The 17,625-nt window shown below is 42.6% G+C and overlaps 1 protein-coding gene across 2 annotated transcripts in view; it reads right to left on the bottom strand.

Annotated features, from left to right (window-relative positions):
* The window catches only part of SEPTIN7 (septin 7), a 407,754-nt gene that overhangs the window by 379,775 nt on the left and 10,354 nt on the right, over positions 1 to 17,625 (bottom strand). The window contains exon 2 of one of the 2 annotated variants that reach the window (XM_029589486.1): positions 6,213 to 6,217. The exons of the other annotated variant lie outside the window; for it this stretch is intronic. Coding sequence (XP_029445346.1) covers positions 6,213 to 6,217 — 5 coding nt within the window. The remainder of the gene's footprint in view (positions 1 to 6,212; positions 6,218 to 17,625) is intronic. 2 annotated transcript variants of the gene reach the window in all.

The raw sequence follows: 17,625 nt of genomic DNA, 5'->3' as shown, positions 1-17,625 counted from the left end.
TTGGCAAAATGTAACAGAGCTCAATTTCACCAAATTTCAGGACAAATGGTGTTACCTTTAAGGAACATATGGAAAAATTGAAAATGGGTCAGATAACTAGCACAGGTTTACAAACTGGAGCTACAGAAGGTATGCTGTTCCTTATAGTGTAACTGTTGAGAGACTAAAAGGAAGCCTAGATCTGTTTTAGATATGTCCGAGGCCAATATTCAGAAAGCCGTTTAGAGGAGAAGTTATCCAGCTAACTTGTCCAGTATGTTCAGCAGGATAAATGTCCTGCTGAATATAAAGTTATCTGGCTACAATTTGCCAGATAGGGTTAAAGTTAACTGGCCACTAGCTGAATATGGCCAATTAGACAGTTATCTGGCCTAGTGTGGCCAGGGAAGTCACACACCTTTTAAAAAAATGCACCAAGTCGTAAGCCTCCTGGCCCTATGCCCACCTCCCCCACCCCAGAAATGGGCCAATCTTTAAAACACATACTAAAGTGAAAGACATTGAGCGCTACAGGCACAGGCCTCCAGCCCCCGGCCTTGCTAAAAGTATTAACTTTAACCCTTCTACTCCCCCACCGGAACATCCACTTACGCCCCCCCTCCTAACCACTTAGTTACCTTGCAAGTCATCCCTTTTGTTCTGCTGGGATCGCTGTGCTAAACTAAACAATGCCGGCATATGCTTCCAGGGTTACTTAGATAATAACACAAAGCATACAGTCTTGGCAGATCAAGAGGGGTGATTTGCAAGTAACAGGGGGGGTGGGGAGTGCCTGGCTTGGGTGAGTGGATGTTTTGTTTTTTTTTTTGGGGGGGGGGGAGGCATAAGGGATAAAAAAAAATTTTTATTTTTTTTTTTTAGTGGTGGGGGGGGGGGGGGCTGGAGGCCCAGGTCATGAGTACTCACCTTCTTGCACTTTAGGGTGCTTTTAAAAATTGGTGCCCTTTTTGTTGTTGAGTGGGAGAGGAGAGTTGAAACAGGTCATAGGAATTGGTTGGGAGACCCGCAACTTGCTAATTCCCCCCTCCCTCCCCCCTTTTTTTTTTTTTTTTTTAAATGTGCACTATTTACCTGGATATCTCTGATGACATCCAGGTAAGTAGCTAGATATCCAGCCATACAAGGCCAGATAACTTTAAACTTACCTCTGAGCAGATCTAAAGATATGCGGCTAACAATCAGATGTACTTGATATTTGGCTAAATTAGCAGATAACAGGACCTCTTCCCTGGTACAACCCCAGAACACCCTGCTAAATTATAGCCAGATAACATATCAAGCTACAATTTAGTTGGATAAGAGGCTGAATATGTCATATAATCCATTTAGACTTGTGAGTTATTTGTCTAAATGGCTTTTGAATATCTACCCCATCTGTCTTCTTCAGGATCAGGGCCAGATGCATGCTCTCCAAAATATAATTTACAATGTATATTGATCAACTACATTCAGTTTGAAAGGATTAAAAAACAGAACAGTGTTGTCTTTCTTGTACAATAATAATGGGACCTGTTATCCAAGGGAAACTTTTTTATGAAGGTAGACTTTTTCAACATTCACCGACACAAAAGTGTATTAAAATGTACCTTTACCTTTGACCATGAGAGGAAAACAAAAAAGGCATCCAGTGCTAGCTGAACCCTGGGCTTTTTCTTGTGGCTGATGCTTGTTTAGAGGCAGAGTGGCAGATAACTTCCCCACCCTCTCCTTCTACCCTCAGGGAGACTAAGAGGCAGTTATATGAATGCCTGTGTTATCATTAGGAATCCTAACATTTCATATTAACCATCTTGCATACATTTTGGTAGCCCCAGCACTCACTGTTGAAATCTACAAGTGTGGCGCAATGAAGGCTTTATATGTGCCACTAGGTCTTGCTTTGTGCTCTCTCCGCTTTTAACAATTAAAGATCCTCTGTGCTCATCCCAAGCTCTTACACAACCTATTATTGTTTTAGCCATCACTATTACTCATACCAGGAGGACATGCTACACTTCCATCACAAATTCTATGAAAAAAAAAATATATTCATTGACATCTGTCCTCATTTGGCATCTCATATTATGACCCCCCTTGTTCTAGAACTTCTTTTGCCTTGAAAATAGGTTTGCTTCTTCTTAGATATTTTAATGTTTCATTTTTTCTGTCTTACAAATCTAAACACATACATTCTAGAGAAGTCAGTCACTTCATATGTGTTTCTGATGCAGATCCTACATCATTTTGATAGCCCTTCTGTGGACCACCTCAAATCTATATCCTTCTGGAGATAAGGCCTCCAGAACTAGAGACAATACTCCAGATGAGATCTCTCCAAAATGAACCACACACAGCTTAATCACTGCCTCTTTTCTACTAGTTATATCCCTCCTTATGCATGCTACCAACTCTAGCCACTGATTTGATCCACTACTCTCTTCCTTGAAATTAATGGCTATAATCACTCAAAGGTCTCTTTCCTATTCTGTGGATATCACTACTGCTCCCAAAGATTTCTATACCCAAAATGAAAAACTGCACTTTGGACCGAAAAACTTAGTTGCTAGAAAACGACTCTTCAAACATGTTAAATTATTAAGTGTGATAGCTGGTAGCCAGAATTAAAGCCCCTTATATAGATTTCTGGAAGGAACCCTACTACATGGCTCCCAGCCTCAGAACTGTTGCACATGCCAAATTAGGTATACAAAGGGGATATAGGGGGAAAAAATCCCTGTGAAAAACGTTGAGAGAAGGCTCATGGTAACAAAATCCCAGCACTGTTTAAACTGAGCTGAAAGAGCAAAGAGAAAGGAGGAATTTTACGAGGAACTATTGGGGGAAGCCCTCCCACTCCCCCAACAAAATGCCTCAATTATAAAATATAGAATATAGTGTTCACTACTTGTTAATCAAATAGTGCATAGTATACAGAAAGTAGATTTAAAATCCAGAAACTTGATGACAAAAAAAAGATCATATGGCCTATCTATTCTGTCTAAGCACACCAAATACTTGGATCTGCAATAATCTCCACCAGTCCCATGCTTTCTTGAATTTAGATACTGTCCTCGTCTATGTTACCTCCACTGGAAGGCTGTTCAATGTATCCATTACCCTCTGTAAAGAAATTTCCTTAGATTACTCCTGAGTCTCTCTCCTTTCACCCTCATCCCATAACTCCTTGTTCAACAGTCTCCGTTCCTTTGAAAGAGAGGCTCACTTCCTGTGCATAGAAACATTTGAGATATTTAAATGTCATCATATCTCCCCCATGCCACCTTTCCTCTAGGTCAGTGATGGCGAACTCCAGTTCTCGAGTGCCACAAACAGGCCAGGTTTTCAGGATATCCACCATGAATATGCATGAGAGATTTGCATATAGTGGGAGTGCCTGTTTGTGGCACTCCGAGGTCTGGAGTTCACCATCACTGCTCTAGGGCAATGGTTCTCAACCTGGGGGCTATGAACTGCCAATAGTCCACAAGATCGTCCCAGGGGTCCTCCAGAAGGGTACCCGAAAGTTTAGATAGGGAGAAAATGAGCAGGCTACTGCTACCACAGAGCAGGAGAGAGAGTGGGGCCTACTACGGCCCTGAAAACTTCACCCCACATTGCTGCAGAACAGGAAGAGGAGGGACAGAGACATTCGCAAGTATTAGAAGTCTCAAACTGCACCACTGAATGTTTAGGATAGGGAAGAGAAACCAATTGTAAACTTTACTGCTGCACTTTGTGAGGATGTGGGAAAGCGGGGCTGACTAACTCTAAGAACCTTTACAAACTTCTGCTGCACACTGAGAAAAGCAGGGTTATCACAGAAGTGAGAAATATTTCCCACTACTACCATATTCTGCCACTGGCCTGACAGGGAGAGAGGAGAGCTGCAGTAAAAAAGTGAGCAGAATGGCTCAAAACAATAAAGGAGGAAATGGGACTGAATATCGGAGTTATCCAGCTAGAATTTCGCCAGGTAGGAAAATGCCAGTTTTGCCAAACAGACTGATAAGTTAGCTGATTAAATGGCTTTTGAATATGGACCTCAATGTTATTGTGACTATTATTTTCTGTGTTTGTAAGAATCATAAAAGTATAAAAGCAAACGCAGCCTAAAACAGGGGTCAGTTTCAAAACTTTTTGTCTAGGTAAATACCTGTTTACCAAGATAAAAAGGCCTTTAAAAAATTGCTGTTTTTCGTTACTGACAGTGAAAGTACCAGTTCTGTGAACAGCATACATTTACCTGTGGAGGAAAAAAGGAACAGGGCTAAGTTGAGAGAGAGAGAGAGAGAGAGAGAGACTACATACAGAGATTTCATTTTGAAATTCTCATGCATACTTTCATGCATGTACTGTGTCTGCTTTGAAACGAAGTATGCAGGAACAAAAGTATTGGCTTTCCCCTGCTGGCCTGAGTTTTCAAAAGGAAACTCCACAGGCAGTTTCCCTTGGAAAACCAGATTGCAGGTTTGCAGGTACTGCTGCTGATTTTCTTTTGGGCCATCCCAAGTTGCCAACCTGGAACTTTTTTTCAACCTGCTTCCTTCTCCCCATTGAAGCTGGTTTGGAAGGCGGAATAGCCTCAACTTTCAATTATAAAGGCAATTTTTAAATAGCTTTGGAAATTGCCCTCCCTACATATTCAGTTTAGATCAAAGTTGTATAAATCTGGAATGCATACCATTATTTCTGTTGTTATGGAAAGCAAAAATGAAAGAGAAGTGTAAGTGGGTCCATGAAACTTTTTGAAGCTGAAAAGGAGTCTGTGATCCTTGCAAAGATGGTAACCCCTGCTCTAGGGTATACATTTTTAGATATTTGTGTCTGCCCCCATATGCTTTACATCAAAAATCACTGGCCATTTAATAGCCACCCTCGCGACAGACTCCATCTGGTTTATATTCTTTTGAATATGTGGTCTTCAGAACTGTATACTATAATTCAATTGAGATGACACCAGGGACTTATAAAAGGAATACTCACTTTTTTTTTTTCCTTCTAATCATTCTTCTCCCTATGCAGCCAAGCATCTTTCTGGCTTTTGCCTTCACTTTGACCTCCTGCTTTGCCCCCTTAAGATCAGATATGATGAAGCACAGATCCTATTCTTGTTTCATGCATAGAATTTTGCTCCCTACCAGGGTGGACAGTTCTGGTCATCGAGAGTCACAAACAGGCCAGGTTTTCAGGAAATTCACAATGAATATGATTGAGATATCTGCATACAATGGAGGCAGAAATATATATAAGACTTGTTAAACAAAATATCTCTATTAAAGAATTAGTCAACCTTCATACGATACCAAAAGAAATTGGTTATCGTGCTGATAAGCCCTTATGGTTCAAGGGCTTTGTAAATCATTAGGTGACTGAATATTGTGCGATTTAGTCCAGGAAAAATAATCCTTGAATGAGGGGCTTCTAGCACTTATCTTTAAATCCAGGCGAAAACCATCACTGAAAGTGGATTTAAAGATAAGTGCTAGAAGCCCCTCATTCAAGGATTATTTTTCCTGGACTAAATCGCACAATATTCAGTCACCTAATGATTTACAAAGCCCTTGAACCATAAGGGCTTATCAGCATGATAACCAATTTCTTTTGGTATCGTATGAAGGTTAACTAATTCTTTAATAGAGATATTCCATTTAGCAAGTCATATATATTTGTGTTTCTTATACTTGCGACATCTTTGGGTCTTTATTTTGAGTACAATGGAGGCAGTGCATAAGAAATGCACTACTGGGTCAGACCAAGGGTCCATCAAGCCCAACATCTTGTTTCCAACAGTGGCCAATCCAAATCACAAGTACCTGCATGTACCCAAATATTAAATAGATCTCAAAATACTATTCCTTACTGATTAATAGTAATTTACGGATTTTTCCTCTAGGAACTTATCCAAACCTTTTTAATTCCAGTTACACTAACTGCCATAACCGCATCCCCTGGCAATGAATTCTAGAGCTTAACTATGTGCTGAGTGAAAAATATTTTCTTCCATTTGTTTTAAATGAGCTACTTGCTCATGGAATGCCCCCTAGTCCTATTATCTGAAAGATTAAATGAGTTACATTAACCTGTTCAAATCCTTTCAGGATTCTGCAGACCATGATCACATCTCCCCCTCAGCTCTCTCTTCAACGTGAACAGCCCTAACTTCTTTAGCCTTTCCTCAGAGCGCCGTTCCATGCCCCTCATTTCAGTTGCCCTTCTCTGCCTTTCTACAGTACAGCTACTTTTTTTTAAGATGTGACAACCATAATTGCACACTTATCAAGATGAAGCCTCACCATGGAGCGATACAGAGGCATGTCATCTACCGTTTTGCCATTCCCTTCCTAATAATTCCTAACACTGCTTTGACCACCACAGTACACTGAACTGATGATGTCAATGTATTATCCGCTATGAGGCCTAAATCTCTTTCCTGGGTGGTAACTCCTAAGATAGAACTTAAATGTGTAACTACCTCAAGGGTTATTTTTCCCTATATGCATCACTTTGCATCTGTCCACATTAAATTTCATCTGCCATTTGGAAACCCAGTCTTCCACCCTCACAAAGTCCCCCTGCAATTTATCACAATCCACTTGAAATTTAACTTCTCTGCATAATTTTGTGTCATCTGCAAATTTAAGCACCTCACTCATGTCCCTTTTCCGATCATTTATAAATATATTAAAAAGCACTGGTCCTAGTACAGATCCCCGAGGCACTCCATTGTTTACCTTTTTTCCCCCACTGTGAAAACAGACCATTTAATCCTACTCTATTTCCTGTCTTTTAACAAGTTTGCAATCCACAAAAGGACATCGCCTCCTATCCTTTGACTTTTTACTTTTCTTAGAAGCCTCTTGCAGGACTTTGTCCAACACCTTCTGAAAATCCAGATACACCACATCTACGGGTTCACCTTTGTCCACATGTTTATTCACCCCTTCAAAAAATATAGGAGGTTTGTGAGGCAAGACTTCCCTTGGGTAAATTCATGCTGGCTGTGTCCCATTAAACCATGTCTAGCTAAATGTTCTGTGATTTTATTCTTTGTAACAGTTTCCACGATTTTTCCCAGTACTGAAGTCAGGCTCACCTGTCTATAGTTTCCTGGATCACCCCTGGAGTCCTTTTTAAAGATCGGGGTTACATTGGCCACCTACCAGTCTTCCAGTACAATGGATGATTTTAATGATAGGTTACAAGTTGTAATAGGTCTGAAATTTCATTTTTTAGTTCTTTCAGAACTCTGGTGTGTATACCATTCGATCCAGGTGATTTGCTACTCTTCAGTTTGTCATCCTGGCCTACTACATTTTCCAGGATCACAGTGATTTAGGTCAGTTCACCTTAATAGTCACCCTTGAAAACCATCTCAGAAACAGGCATGCAAATCTCTCTCATGTTTATTCATTATGGATATCCTGAAAACCTGGCCTGTTTGTAGCTCTTGAGGTCCCGAGTTGGCCACCCCTGCCCTATACTCTACCCTCCCTTGTGCCCAAATGCATAAATGCATCTGTGGCGAGGATAACTGAATGAGGCTGTATATGGAAGCCTGTCCTTGTTCAGACTGGGAAAGCCACCAAGATGGAGTCTGAGCACCTCTAGCACACAGATGCATTCCTGGAGTGGACAAATTTCACTGAAACCTTATTTCAATGGCATGTCTCCACATGAGATGCCCAGGCATTAATATACACTCTCAATGTCATAAAGCCCAACATCCTCAGCATGTTCCAAGATGAAGTTTGTAGACTCCCTCTCATGCTCTCCACTGAAAACAAATTCAAGATTCAGTGGCAGAAGAAAAGCTGTAGCCGGATAAAACAAAAAAGGTAGATGATTTTTAGTGTCTTTCTTTCCCTCCCAGGCACCTCTAAGCAGCCTCTTGGATTTATAAACACTTGTCCTATTTTAAAGGGCAAGAAAGATTTTCACACCAAAAATCAACCAGGAATTTATCTAAAACAAGTGAGTGTTCAGCCCTTATCAATGGATTAACTATTATCCCTTGCAGGTCAACACCAAATTAACATTAAATACACCACAAATTTAAGAGAACTTTAATTTATACATCCCTACTCCCTTAGCAACCTAAACTATTCACTCAATATTACGATAACAGAGAGTAGTCCCAGCAGTGAGATGGGAGCCTTCCAATCTTTTTGGACCAATACCACATGCATAATTATCTACCAGTTGGTGAGAGGCTGTATGCATGCGCATGATGCAAAGAGCTGCTGACTCTCAGAACAATGCCGGTTTTCTGGAGGCTATAGTGGCAGACTTGGAGGAACTGAGAGAAAGGTATATAAAAAGGAGACCTTCAAGGACATAGTAGAAAAAAGTCTTAACTCTTAGTCAGGGAGCTCCTGTGCTACCTTGGAGCAGCAAGGTCACATGGATAGAGAGCATCACCTTGGTGTTGTAGGAAGTGATCCTGTAGCAAAGACCTGCTCGCCAAGTGATTCTCTTGCGCAGAGGATACATCTTCAAGGACTTGTGCCCAGGAGGGAAGAGTTAGAGTTGCCATAACTGTGATTCGATTATTAGGAATGTAAATAGCTGAGTGGCTGGTGGATGCAAGGATTGCTTGTGACTTGGTCTGGCCACTGTTGGAAACAGGATATTGGGCTTGATGGACCCTTGGTCTGCCTAGTATAGCATATCTTATGTTCTTATGCTTGGTAATTTGCTTGCCTGGTGTGAAGGTGGTGGACTTAGAAAGAAATTGGCTCCTCCCCAGTGCTGGGGAGGAGCCAATTGTGGTACATATGGGCACAATCCAGTACCTCCATGGCAGCATTCTCCAAAATGCTTCCTGTCCCACGCGCAGGACCCCAGAGGCAGGCAGAGCTCTGGATTCTCAATGTGTGGATAAGATTATGGTGCAGGGAACAGGACAACATTTTGGGGATGTGGGAGCCTATTCTGAAAGGATGGGCTTCACCTTAACTAGGGTGGAACCAGGCTGCTGGCACTAACCTTTAAAAGCAGTACTACCTGCTTTTTAAACTAGAAAAAAGGGGAAAGCCAAGTCACTCAGCAGCACATGGTTCAGGGGGAAGGTGCCTTCGAAGAATACTAAACAGAAAAAAAAGCAAGTTTGCTAACCGTTAACGGTGTTTCCGTAGATAGGATGAATTAGCCATGCTGTCTGGGAGCGTGCACGCGACCGGGAGTAGGTGGCGCTTTCCTCAGTGAGTCACAGAGCTTTGACTGTGCGGCTGCACGGTCGTCTTCCCGCACGATTCTCCATTTCCCTCAGCCTCTTTGTAGCCAAGCAAGAGGTAACAATTTAAGTATGACCGTCTAGGGAGGAGGGAGGGATCGCATGGCTAATTCATACTGCTATCTATGGAAACACCGCCTATGGTAAGCAAACTTGCTTTTTCCTGTCAATAGCAGGGCTGAATTAGCCATGCTGTCTGGGAGTCCCTAACTCCCAGGTTGTGTCCATGTAGTATGTCTTTTAGAAGTCCAGGACACCAACCCTTAGGAAGAGCAGACAGTCTCATCGATTTTGAAGGGTTGACAAGACTGCTGAGCCTAGTGCTGCATCAGAGGCCGTTTGTTGTTGAAGACAATAGTGTGATGTGAAGGTATGAAGGGAAGACCAAGTTGCCGCCTTGCATATGTCCGGTAGCGGAACCTTCCTTAAGTGTGCAACTGATGCTGCTGTGGCACTTATCTGGTGCGCCTTAGGCTTCTTGTCTAGTTTGATTGAACGTTTGTTATAACAGAACTGAATGCATTGTGATAGCCAACTGGCGATGGTTTTCTTAGAGACTGGTTGGCCCGGATCATTTGGATTAAAGGAAAGAAAGAGCTGAGAAGGTCTGGAAGGAGATTGAGTTTGCTTATAGTAAGCTAGAGCTCGTTTAGAGTCTAGCAAGTGTAGGAATCAGTCTCACTCATTGTTATGAGGCTTTGGCATGAAGATTGGTAGAGTTCTGGTTTGATTAAGATGAAAAGCGGAGACCACCTTGGGCAGGAAGGTGGGATGAGCTCGAAGGGTAACTTTGTTGTGGTAAAATTCCAAGTAAAGATGGTAGTGAACTAAGGCTTGTAATTCACTTACTCTCCTAGCTGATGTTACGGCTACCAGGAATACTGTTTTCCAGGTTAGGTATCTTACGTGGCATGTGTCTAAAGGCTCGAAGGGAGGCATCATAAGCTGCTCTAGGATAATGTTTAGATCCCATGGTACAGGTGGCTTTGTCACTGGTGGAGCATGCCTCGCATGAATCTGGATACCAAAGGATGGTTGGAAATGGGAAGACCATTATGAGAGTGATGAAAAACTGCAATAGCACTGATATGCACTCGAACTGATGTGGTAGCAAGACCCACTTGGTAAAGAGTATGGAGGTACTCCAGCAACTGTATGGCAGTAAAGGAGAACGGCTCTAGGTTCCGTGGTTTGCACCATGCCATGTAGCGATGCCATTTGACTGCACAGTTGCGTCTGGTTGAAGGTTTCCTGGATGCAATAAGGATATCTTCTACCTGCGAAGGTAGGCAGAGGTGGTTCAATATTTGCCTTTCAATCTCCACGCCGTCAGATGGAGGGATTCTCCCTCTTGTGTTAGTAGCTGTTGGTGGTCTTCCAGCGGAATCAGTGGGCATACGGAAAGTTGAATGAGATATGCAAACCATGGTTGTCTCAGCCAGGCTGGAGCTATGAGGATCATGTCTGCTATGACTTGAATACATTTTTGAATTGTCCTGGATATGAGCGGTATGGGAGGGTAGGCATACAGCAAGCCCTCCATCCATGGAATGAGGAAGGCATTGGAGCGTACCGAAGGTTGCTGGGGTAGATGGAGCAAAAGACTTGTTTGTCAACTGTTTTCCCATGGCAAAGAGGTTGATTGTTGGGAAGCCCCAATGTTAGATTATGGTGAGAGCTACCTCGGCTGCAGTCAACCAATGGAGTATTCAAAGTGCTTGTCGACAGAGTGTTCATGAACCGGACCCTCCTTTATGTAAAACATGGCGACTTGGTTGTCAGTGTACGCCATGAGGCGTTTTCCTCAGACCTGAGTAGAGAAGGCCTGAAGTGCTCTCCAAATTGCACGCAGCTCCAGGAGGTTGATCTGGTACGTGGATTCTTGGGGAGACCAAAATCCTTGAGTTTTGAGATCGGCGAGATGGGCTCCCCAACCTTTCCTGAAGGCATCTCTGAAAACAGACCTAAAATATAGAATGAGGAGATACCAGAAGGGAGCTCCTAAGGATAGGTTGGTGGGAGAGAGCCACCATTGAATGTCTGATCATCCGTTTAGTGAGTTGTATTCTGGAGGTGAGGGGTTGCAGGAACTGCAACCATTGATTTTTTAGGCCCCATTGTAAGCGGCGCATGTGTAGTCTCATGTGGGGAACTATATGCTACCATATGACCCAGCAGCTGAAGAACTATATGCCACCATATGACCCAGCAGCTGAAGAATTTGGCGTGCCGATGCATGAGATTGGCTGCATAATTTCTGTGCTAGGCATGAGAGAGTTTGCATCCTGTCTTGCGGAAGGTAGACTCTCCTCCACTATATTGATGAGAGCTCCTATGAAATGCAGTGTTTGGTTAGGTTGTAGATATGATTTTTCGTAATTAGGAATCCCAGTGTCTGAAGACAATTGATTGTGTGCACCGTGTGTGCTCGTAGAGTAGTCTGATCTGATGCCACTAGTAGCCAGTCGTCCAGATAAGGAAAAATCTGGATCGATAGTTGCCTGAGATGAGCCACCACCACCGCTAAGCAATTCGTGAATACTCTTGGGGCTGAAGAAAGGCCAAAAGGTAGAATCTTGTATTGATAGTGCCTGTTCTGAATGCAAAAACAAAGGTAGCGCCAGGAAGAGGGGTGCATGAGTATATGGGAGTAAGCCTCCTTCAGGTCGATGGAACACAGCCAGTCACTGGGCTGCAGGAGAGGTAGGATGTTTTTGAGAGAGGTCATCTTGAACTTTTCCTTCTGGATTTGTGTGTTGAGATTTCGTACATCTAGGATGGGGCAGGGGGCCCCCAATTTCTTTGGGATGAGAAAGTATTGGGAATAGATCCCCAATTCTATTGTTGAAGAGGGATTGTTTGAACAGATTTTTGAAGCTGTAGTTTGCAATTTCTGTTTTGAGGGATAATTGGGTCGATGTACTTTGAAGAGGAGGTACATGAGGAAGGGATAGAAGAGCCATTAAGTTCAGGTGATAATCCTCTCTGATGATATCAAGCAGCCAACGATCTGAGGTGATCGCCTCCCAATTGCTGTAAAAATATTGAAGGCGACCTCCTATGAATGGCAGCGGAGGTGGCTCGATGAAACTCAAAAAGCAGGTGACTGCTTTTGTGGAGCTGTGGGCCCTTGTTTAGGCTGTCACTGTTGGCATGGCCATCCACATGACTGATGTGGCAGAGTTGAAGGTCTTGGCTGACCGTAGTGTTGTGACCGATATGCAGGAAAAGGTCTGAATGGTCCCCTTGGGTAGGATCTTCTTTTGTAGGAAGGGTAAAACCTTCGAGGCGGTGCATGACGCTCCGAGGGGGAAGTGAGAGAAAGTACTGCCGTACTTTGCTCTTTTAGATGGGAAACAGTTTCCCCAAATTTGTCACCGAAGTTATACCCCAAGTAAGGAATATCTGCTAATTTGTCATGAACGTCTTCATGAATTGTGCTTGCCCTTAATCAAGCAAGGCGCCAGGCAGCAATAGCAGTCGAAGATCTCGCAGAGGATTCAAATGCCTCGTAAACTGACCGAAGCAAGTGGCATAGACCTCCTTCCATGTCCAAGAAGGCCTGCAGCAAGGTGTTGTCAGCAGCTAGACAAAATTAGGCACAATTTTTGTAGAAATTCATATAAATATTGTGTCATATAGAATTGATGGAGTTGTATTTTTGTGGATAACAAGGAAGCATGGTATACCCTATGGCCAAAGTCATCCAAGTACTTATGATCCTTTTCGGGAGGTGCATTTGAATGGAGTTTCTACCATTTTGCCTTTGCCAACACAGACTCAACTACAATAGAGTTGTGGGCTAGTTGAGTGGAGTCGTAGATGGTTGAATTTCTCATTCTATATTTTAGGTCTATTTTCAGAGATGCAGTTATGGTGGAAAAAGTGGGTTTCCCACATCTTGTGGAGGACCCAGTCTAAAACCGAACGAGGTGGTAAAGCCATCTGCTCTGGTGGCATCTCAAAAAATGTTTAGGATACCTAAGACTTCGGATCTTGAATTCCCAGTCTCCACATTTATAAGATTCCCCATTTTTTCAATGAATTTCACGTATGAGAGATCCTCCAGTTGTGAATACGGTTCTGGCAAGCCTTCTGGTGGATCTGAAGGCATGCCTGTGGAGGAACTCTGTGAGAAGGAGATCAGTGAATCAGGGCTGCGTGGAAGAACAGGAGTTGGCGATGGGAAGTTGGCCGGGACATCTAGCCCAAGCTGAGGTGATGTAGGTGGTGAAGGTTGAGGAGACTACATCAGTGGTTTGGACTTCACAGACTCAAGATCCTCAAAAAAAGAGCTTAGTGCCTGCAAAATCTGCAGCATTTGGATTTTCACAAGGCCTTTGACAAGGTCCCTCATGAGTGGCTTCTAAGAACACTAGTCATGAGATATGAGGAGATGTCCTTTTGTGGACTACAAACTGCTTAAAAGACAGGAAAAAGAGGGGATCATTAAATGGTCAGTTTTCTAAGTGGAAAAAGGTAAACAGTGGAGTGCCTCATGGATCTTTACTTGGACCAGTGCTTTTTAATATATGTATAAATTATTTGGAAATGGGTATGAAGAGTGAGGTGACCAAATTTGTAGATGACAAAATTATTCAGAGTAGATAAATCATAAGCAGAGTGTGATAATTGCAGGACCACCTTGCGAGACTGGAAGACTGAGTTTCCAAATGGCAGATGAAATTTAATGTCCAAGGTGATGCTTGCAGAGGAAAATAATCCATGCTAAAAGTTAAATGTTAGGTTCCATATTAAGAGTTACCAGCCAAGAAAAAGATGCAGACATGGATAACCCTTTGAAATCATCAGCTCAATGTGCTGCAGCAGTCAAAAAAGCTAACAGAATATTAATAATTATTAGGAAGGAAATAGTGCCTCTATCGCTCCATGGTGAGACCACTCCTTGAATATTGTATGCAATTCTGGTCACTGCATCTAAAAAAGGACATAGCTGCACTGGAGAAGGAACAGAGAAGGGTAACCAAAATGATAAAGGGGATGGAACAATTCCTCTATGAGGAAAGGCTAAAGAGGTTAGGGTTTGGTTCAGCTTGGAGAAGAGACTGTTGTGGGAGGAAGGGAGAGATGTTGGAGGTCTATAAATGTGCACCCACAAATTCAACCCAATCGTATCACTGGTCAATATATTTCAACTCAACAGGTTTATGCCAAGTATTATATGTAGGCCCCTCACTCTCAGGGTCTGTAAAATACCACAGACTTCTAGTTAGGTACGAGGCCCCCTTACTTTAATTATAACATTTTTAAAGATTTTCTTTTTGTGTATTAAAATTTCCCCATGTCAGTCCAAATATTCAATAATCCACATCGCTTTCACAACTTGAACTCAAAGGATACAAGAGGAACAATCACTACTTATCTATTCCAGTCTTGGCTGATCACCCAACACACGCGTGTTTCGAACAGCAAGTTCTGCTTCAGGGGAATTTCCTTCTGTATCTGTCTCTTAGACGTGCTTCCCAACTTCAGTGCTGCGATTTTTCATCTTCCATATATCTCCTCTTGGCTCAATTACCACAACTTCAATTTTCCGCGGCCCCCTTGCGCCGCGTCCATCTTTGAATTGGCACACCCACCCGAGTGTTCCTATTATAGCCTGGACCGGAACCTACGTCAGAGGCAATCTCCCTTCACGTCCGGTTCCTCGTTCTTCAGAATACACAAACCCCGAGGCACTTCTCATTATGTATACGCCAAACAGTCGTATATCCTATTGTTGCCACTGCAAATAACCGCTTCTTTCTCTCGTTTGTGTTTAGCATAATGATGCTGCCCCGATGAAACGCCGTCTTCCATCACGTCCGCTTCAACGTCATTGCGAACCTAAATCACATGACCTTACAGATCTCTGTTTCTGAATTTTGGAATCCTTAGTCCTCCTGATTACCGATCACCATCAGAGATCTCCTTCCCTGATGTTTGTTCAAATATAACCGTATCCATTTATATCTGATATTTCATCATAGCTGGGTTCACCTCATTCGAAGGATAAAGCTCATCGCTGTGTCCTGAAAAACCCTTTCAACCTTACATACAAATATTCAACACCCTGTTTCTCCTAGGTGGCAGTAATCCACGGGAGCTTCTAAATCAAAGAGTACCAATTTATTTTTTCATTAAGACCTCCCGGATCCATTGTGTTGAGCCAGTAAATCCAGAACTGTTCCCGCATATTCAAACATATTTGGATATCACCGCCACGTGGGCCACAATGCACCTGTTCTAAAATGAGCCATTTCAGATCTATAAACCTGTGTTGTAAAGTGATACAGTGCTGTACTAAAGGGGCTGTGACCTTCCCAGTCCTGATACAGCTTCTGTGCTCGATGAGCCTGGTTCTGATCTTCCGTTTTGTACGCCCGATATACAAAAGATTACACGGACATAATATAGCATAGATGACTTTCTCTGATTCACAATTAGTAAGTCCATTCAATCTTAGAACCTTATCTGAGTTTGGTACTTGCCACTGGCACCCTGTAACTGCCAGGGCACACATCACAATGGCCGCACTCCTGGTGGCCTCCTGTTGGTTGGGACACTCTTGTGGATGTAAAAGTGGACTTCACCACCATGTCTCTAATATTTTGGCCCCTAAAGAATGCAAACCTAGGGCCCGCTTGAAATATAGAATGTAAAGTCAAGATATGCCAGTGGGTCTTAATGATATTCATCACTGTGCTGGCTTGTTTACAATATTGGAGAGTGCATGTGGTCTTTTGTGAGAACGGGCGTTGTTGGTACTGTAATAAAAGTGTCCTATTAGCATATAACGCCCTCTTATATGCTTTTTTCACAACTGAATTTGGGTAACCCCGCTGACTGAATCTTGCCATTAAATCTGGCGCTTGTGCCCAAAACTCATCTATTGATGAACAGATCCTCCTCAATCGCAGGAATTGGGAGATCTGTAAACTGCAAATTTTTATCAATCGTGTTTATCCATGTCAGGAATAGCTTTAAATTGTCCTCAGATGACACCCAGATAAAAAATGTCATCGATATATCTCTTGTATTCTCTTATGAATTGAAACCAATGAGAGCTGTACAATTTTAGAGCTTCGAAATCTGCCATATATAAGTTTGCAATGTCGGGGGCAACTGTGGCTCCCATTGCCACCCCTCTCACTTGGAGGTAAAGCTTGTCATCAAATCTAAAGAAATTCCTAAAAAGTACTAGCTAGAGAAGATTCAAAAAGGAAACCAGAGGGGACCGAGTGTGGACGGGGTCGAGACTGAAAAATCTTTTCAGTAAAATAAAAGCTTCCTGCTGCAGAATATTAGTGTATAATGCGGTGACGTCTAGGGTGACCAACCAATATTCTTCCGGCAGTTCTCTCACTGCATCAAGGATTCGCAACATGTGAGATGTATCTTGTAGGAATGAGAGGGCTTCCTTTACATATGGCTTCAAAAAGAAATCCAAAAACATTGACAAGGGTTCCAATACTGAACCTTTGCTCGAAAACTATCTGGCGTCCAGGGGGAGGTTTAACATCTTTGTGTACCTTCAGAAGGGTATACAGTACTGGAACTACTGGTTGTTGAACTTTTAACGCCCGAGCTTCTCTAGAGGTAATGTACCCTTCTTGAAGACCATCCTCCACCAACTTCTCAATAATCTGTTGTAATTCCTCTGTTGGGTCAGTGGGGATAATTTGATAATAATCGCTTTGATCCAATTGCCTGTGTATCTCGCTTACATAATCCTCTATTTTGGATCACAATAGCCCCACCTTTGTCTGCAGGTTTAACTATAACCTGTGAGTCGGATGCAAGTTGTCTTAAAGCATGATATTGATTGTATGACCAGTCTGATGCTCTGGAATAACCCATCATCAAACCCCGTGTCTCCGACTGGCCCACGTCTCTTAACACTAGCTGCATAAATGTCACTATTGCAGAATCAATAGGACCTGGTGGCATCCAGGTGGATCTAGGGGTTATAATAGAATGATCGCGGTTATCCTGATCTTTAAAAAACAATTGTAATTGCAATCTCCTAAAGAAGCGATGTAAGTCAATCCGGGTTTTAAAAGAATTATATTTACAGAAAGGGATATACGATAATCCCTTTTCTAACGCCTCTAAAGTGTTGTCAGATAATTCTACCTTCGAAATATTGATTACTCCTACATCCTGATGTATACCTCTTGTCTTTAAAAATTCTGCTGGTTGCGGTATTGTGACAGTGTTGCTGGTCCTTGCCAGTTGGAAGGCTTCGTCCCTCTGCGTCCTCTGTACGGTCTTGGATAATAGGGCTCTTTGTTTGCTCCTAAAAATGTAGCCGGTTGTACCGTATTCGAATTTTCTCCTCTCCTCTTCACTGTGACTCGAGTCGTCAGATGAATCTTGAAACGTAACGTGAGGTCGTCTTATTTTCTCTTTTG

The sequence above is a fragment of the Rhinatrema bivittatum genome, chromosome 2, assembly GCF_901001135.1.
Source record: "Rhinatrema bivittatum chromosome 2, aRhiBiv1.1, whole genome shotgun sequence".
In the NCBI taxonomy this organism is placed as follows: Eukaryota; Metazoa; Chordata; class Amphibia; order Gymnophiona; family Rhinatrematidae; genus Rhinatrema; species Rhinatrema bivittatum.
Note: the sequence above shows the minus strand (reverse complement) of the source record. Positions and strands in the feature narration are given on the sequence as shown.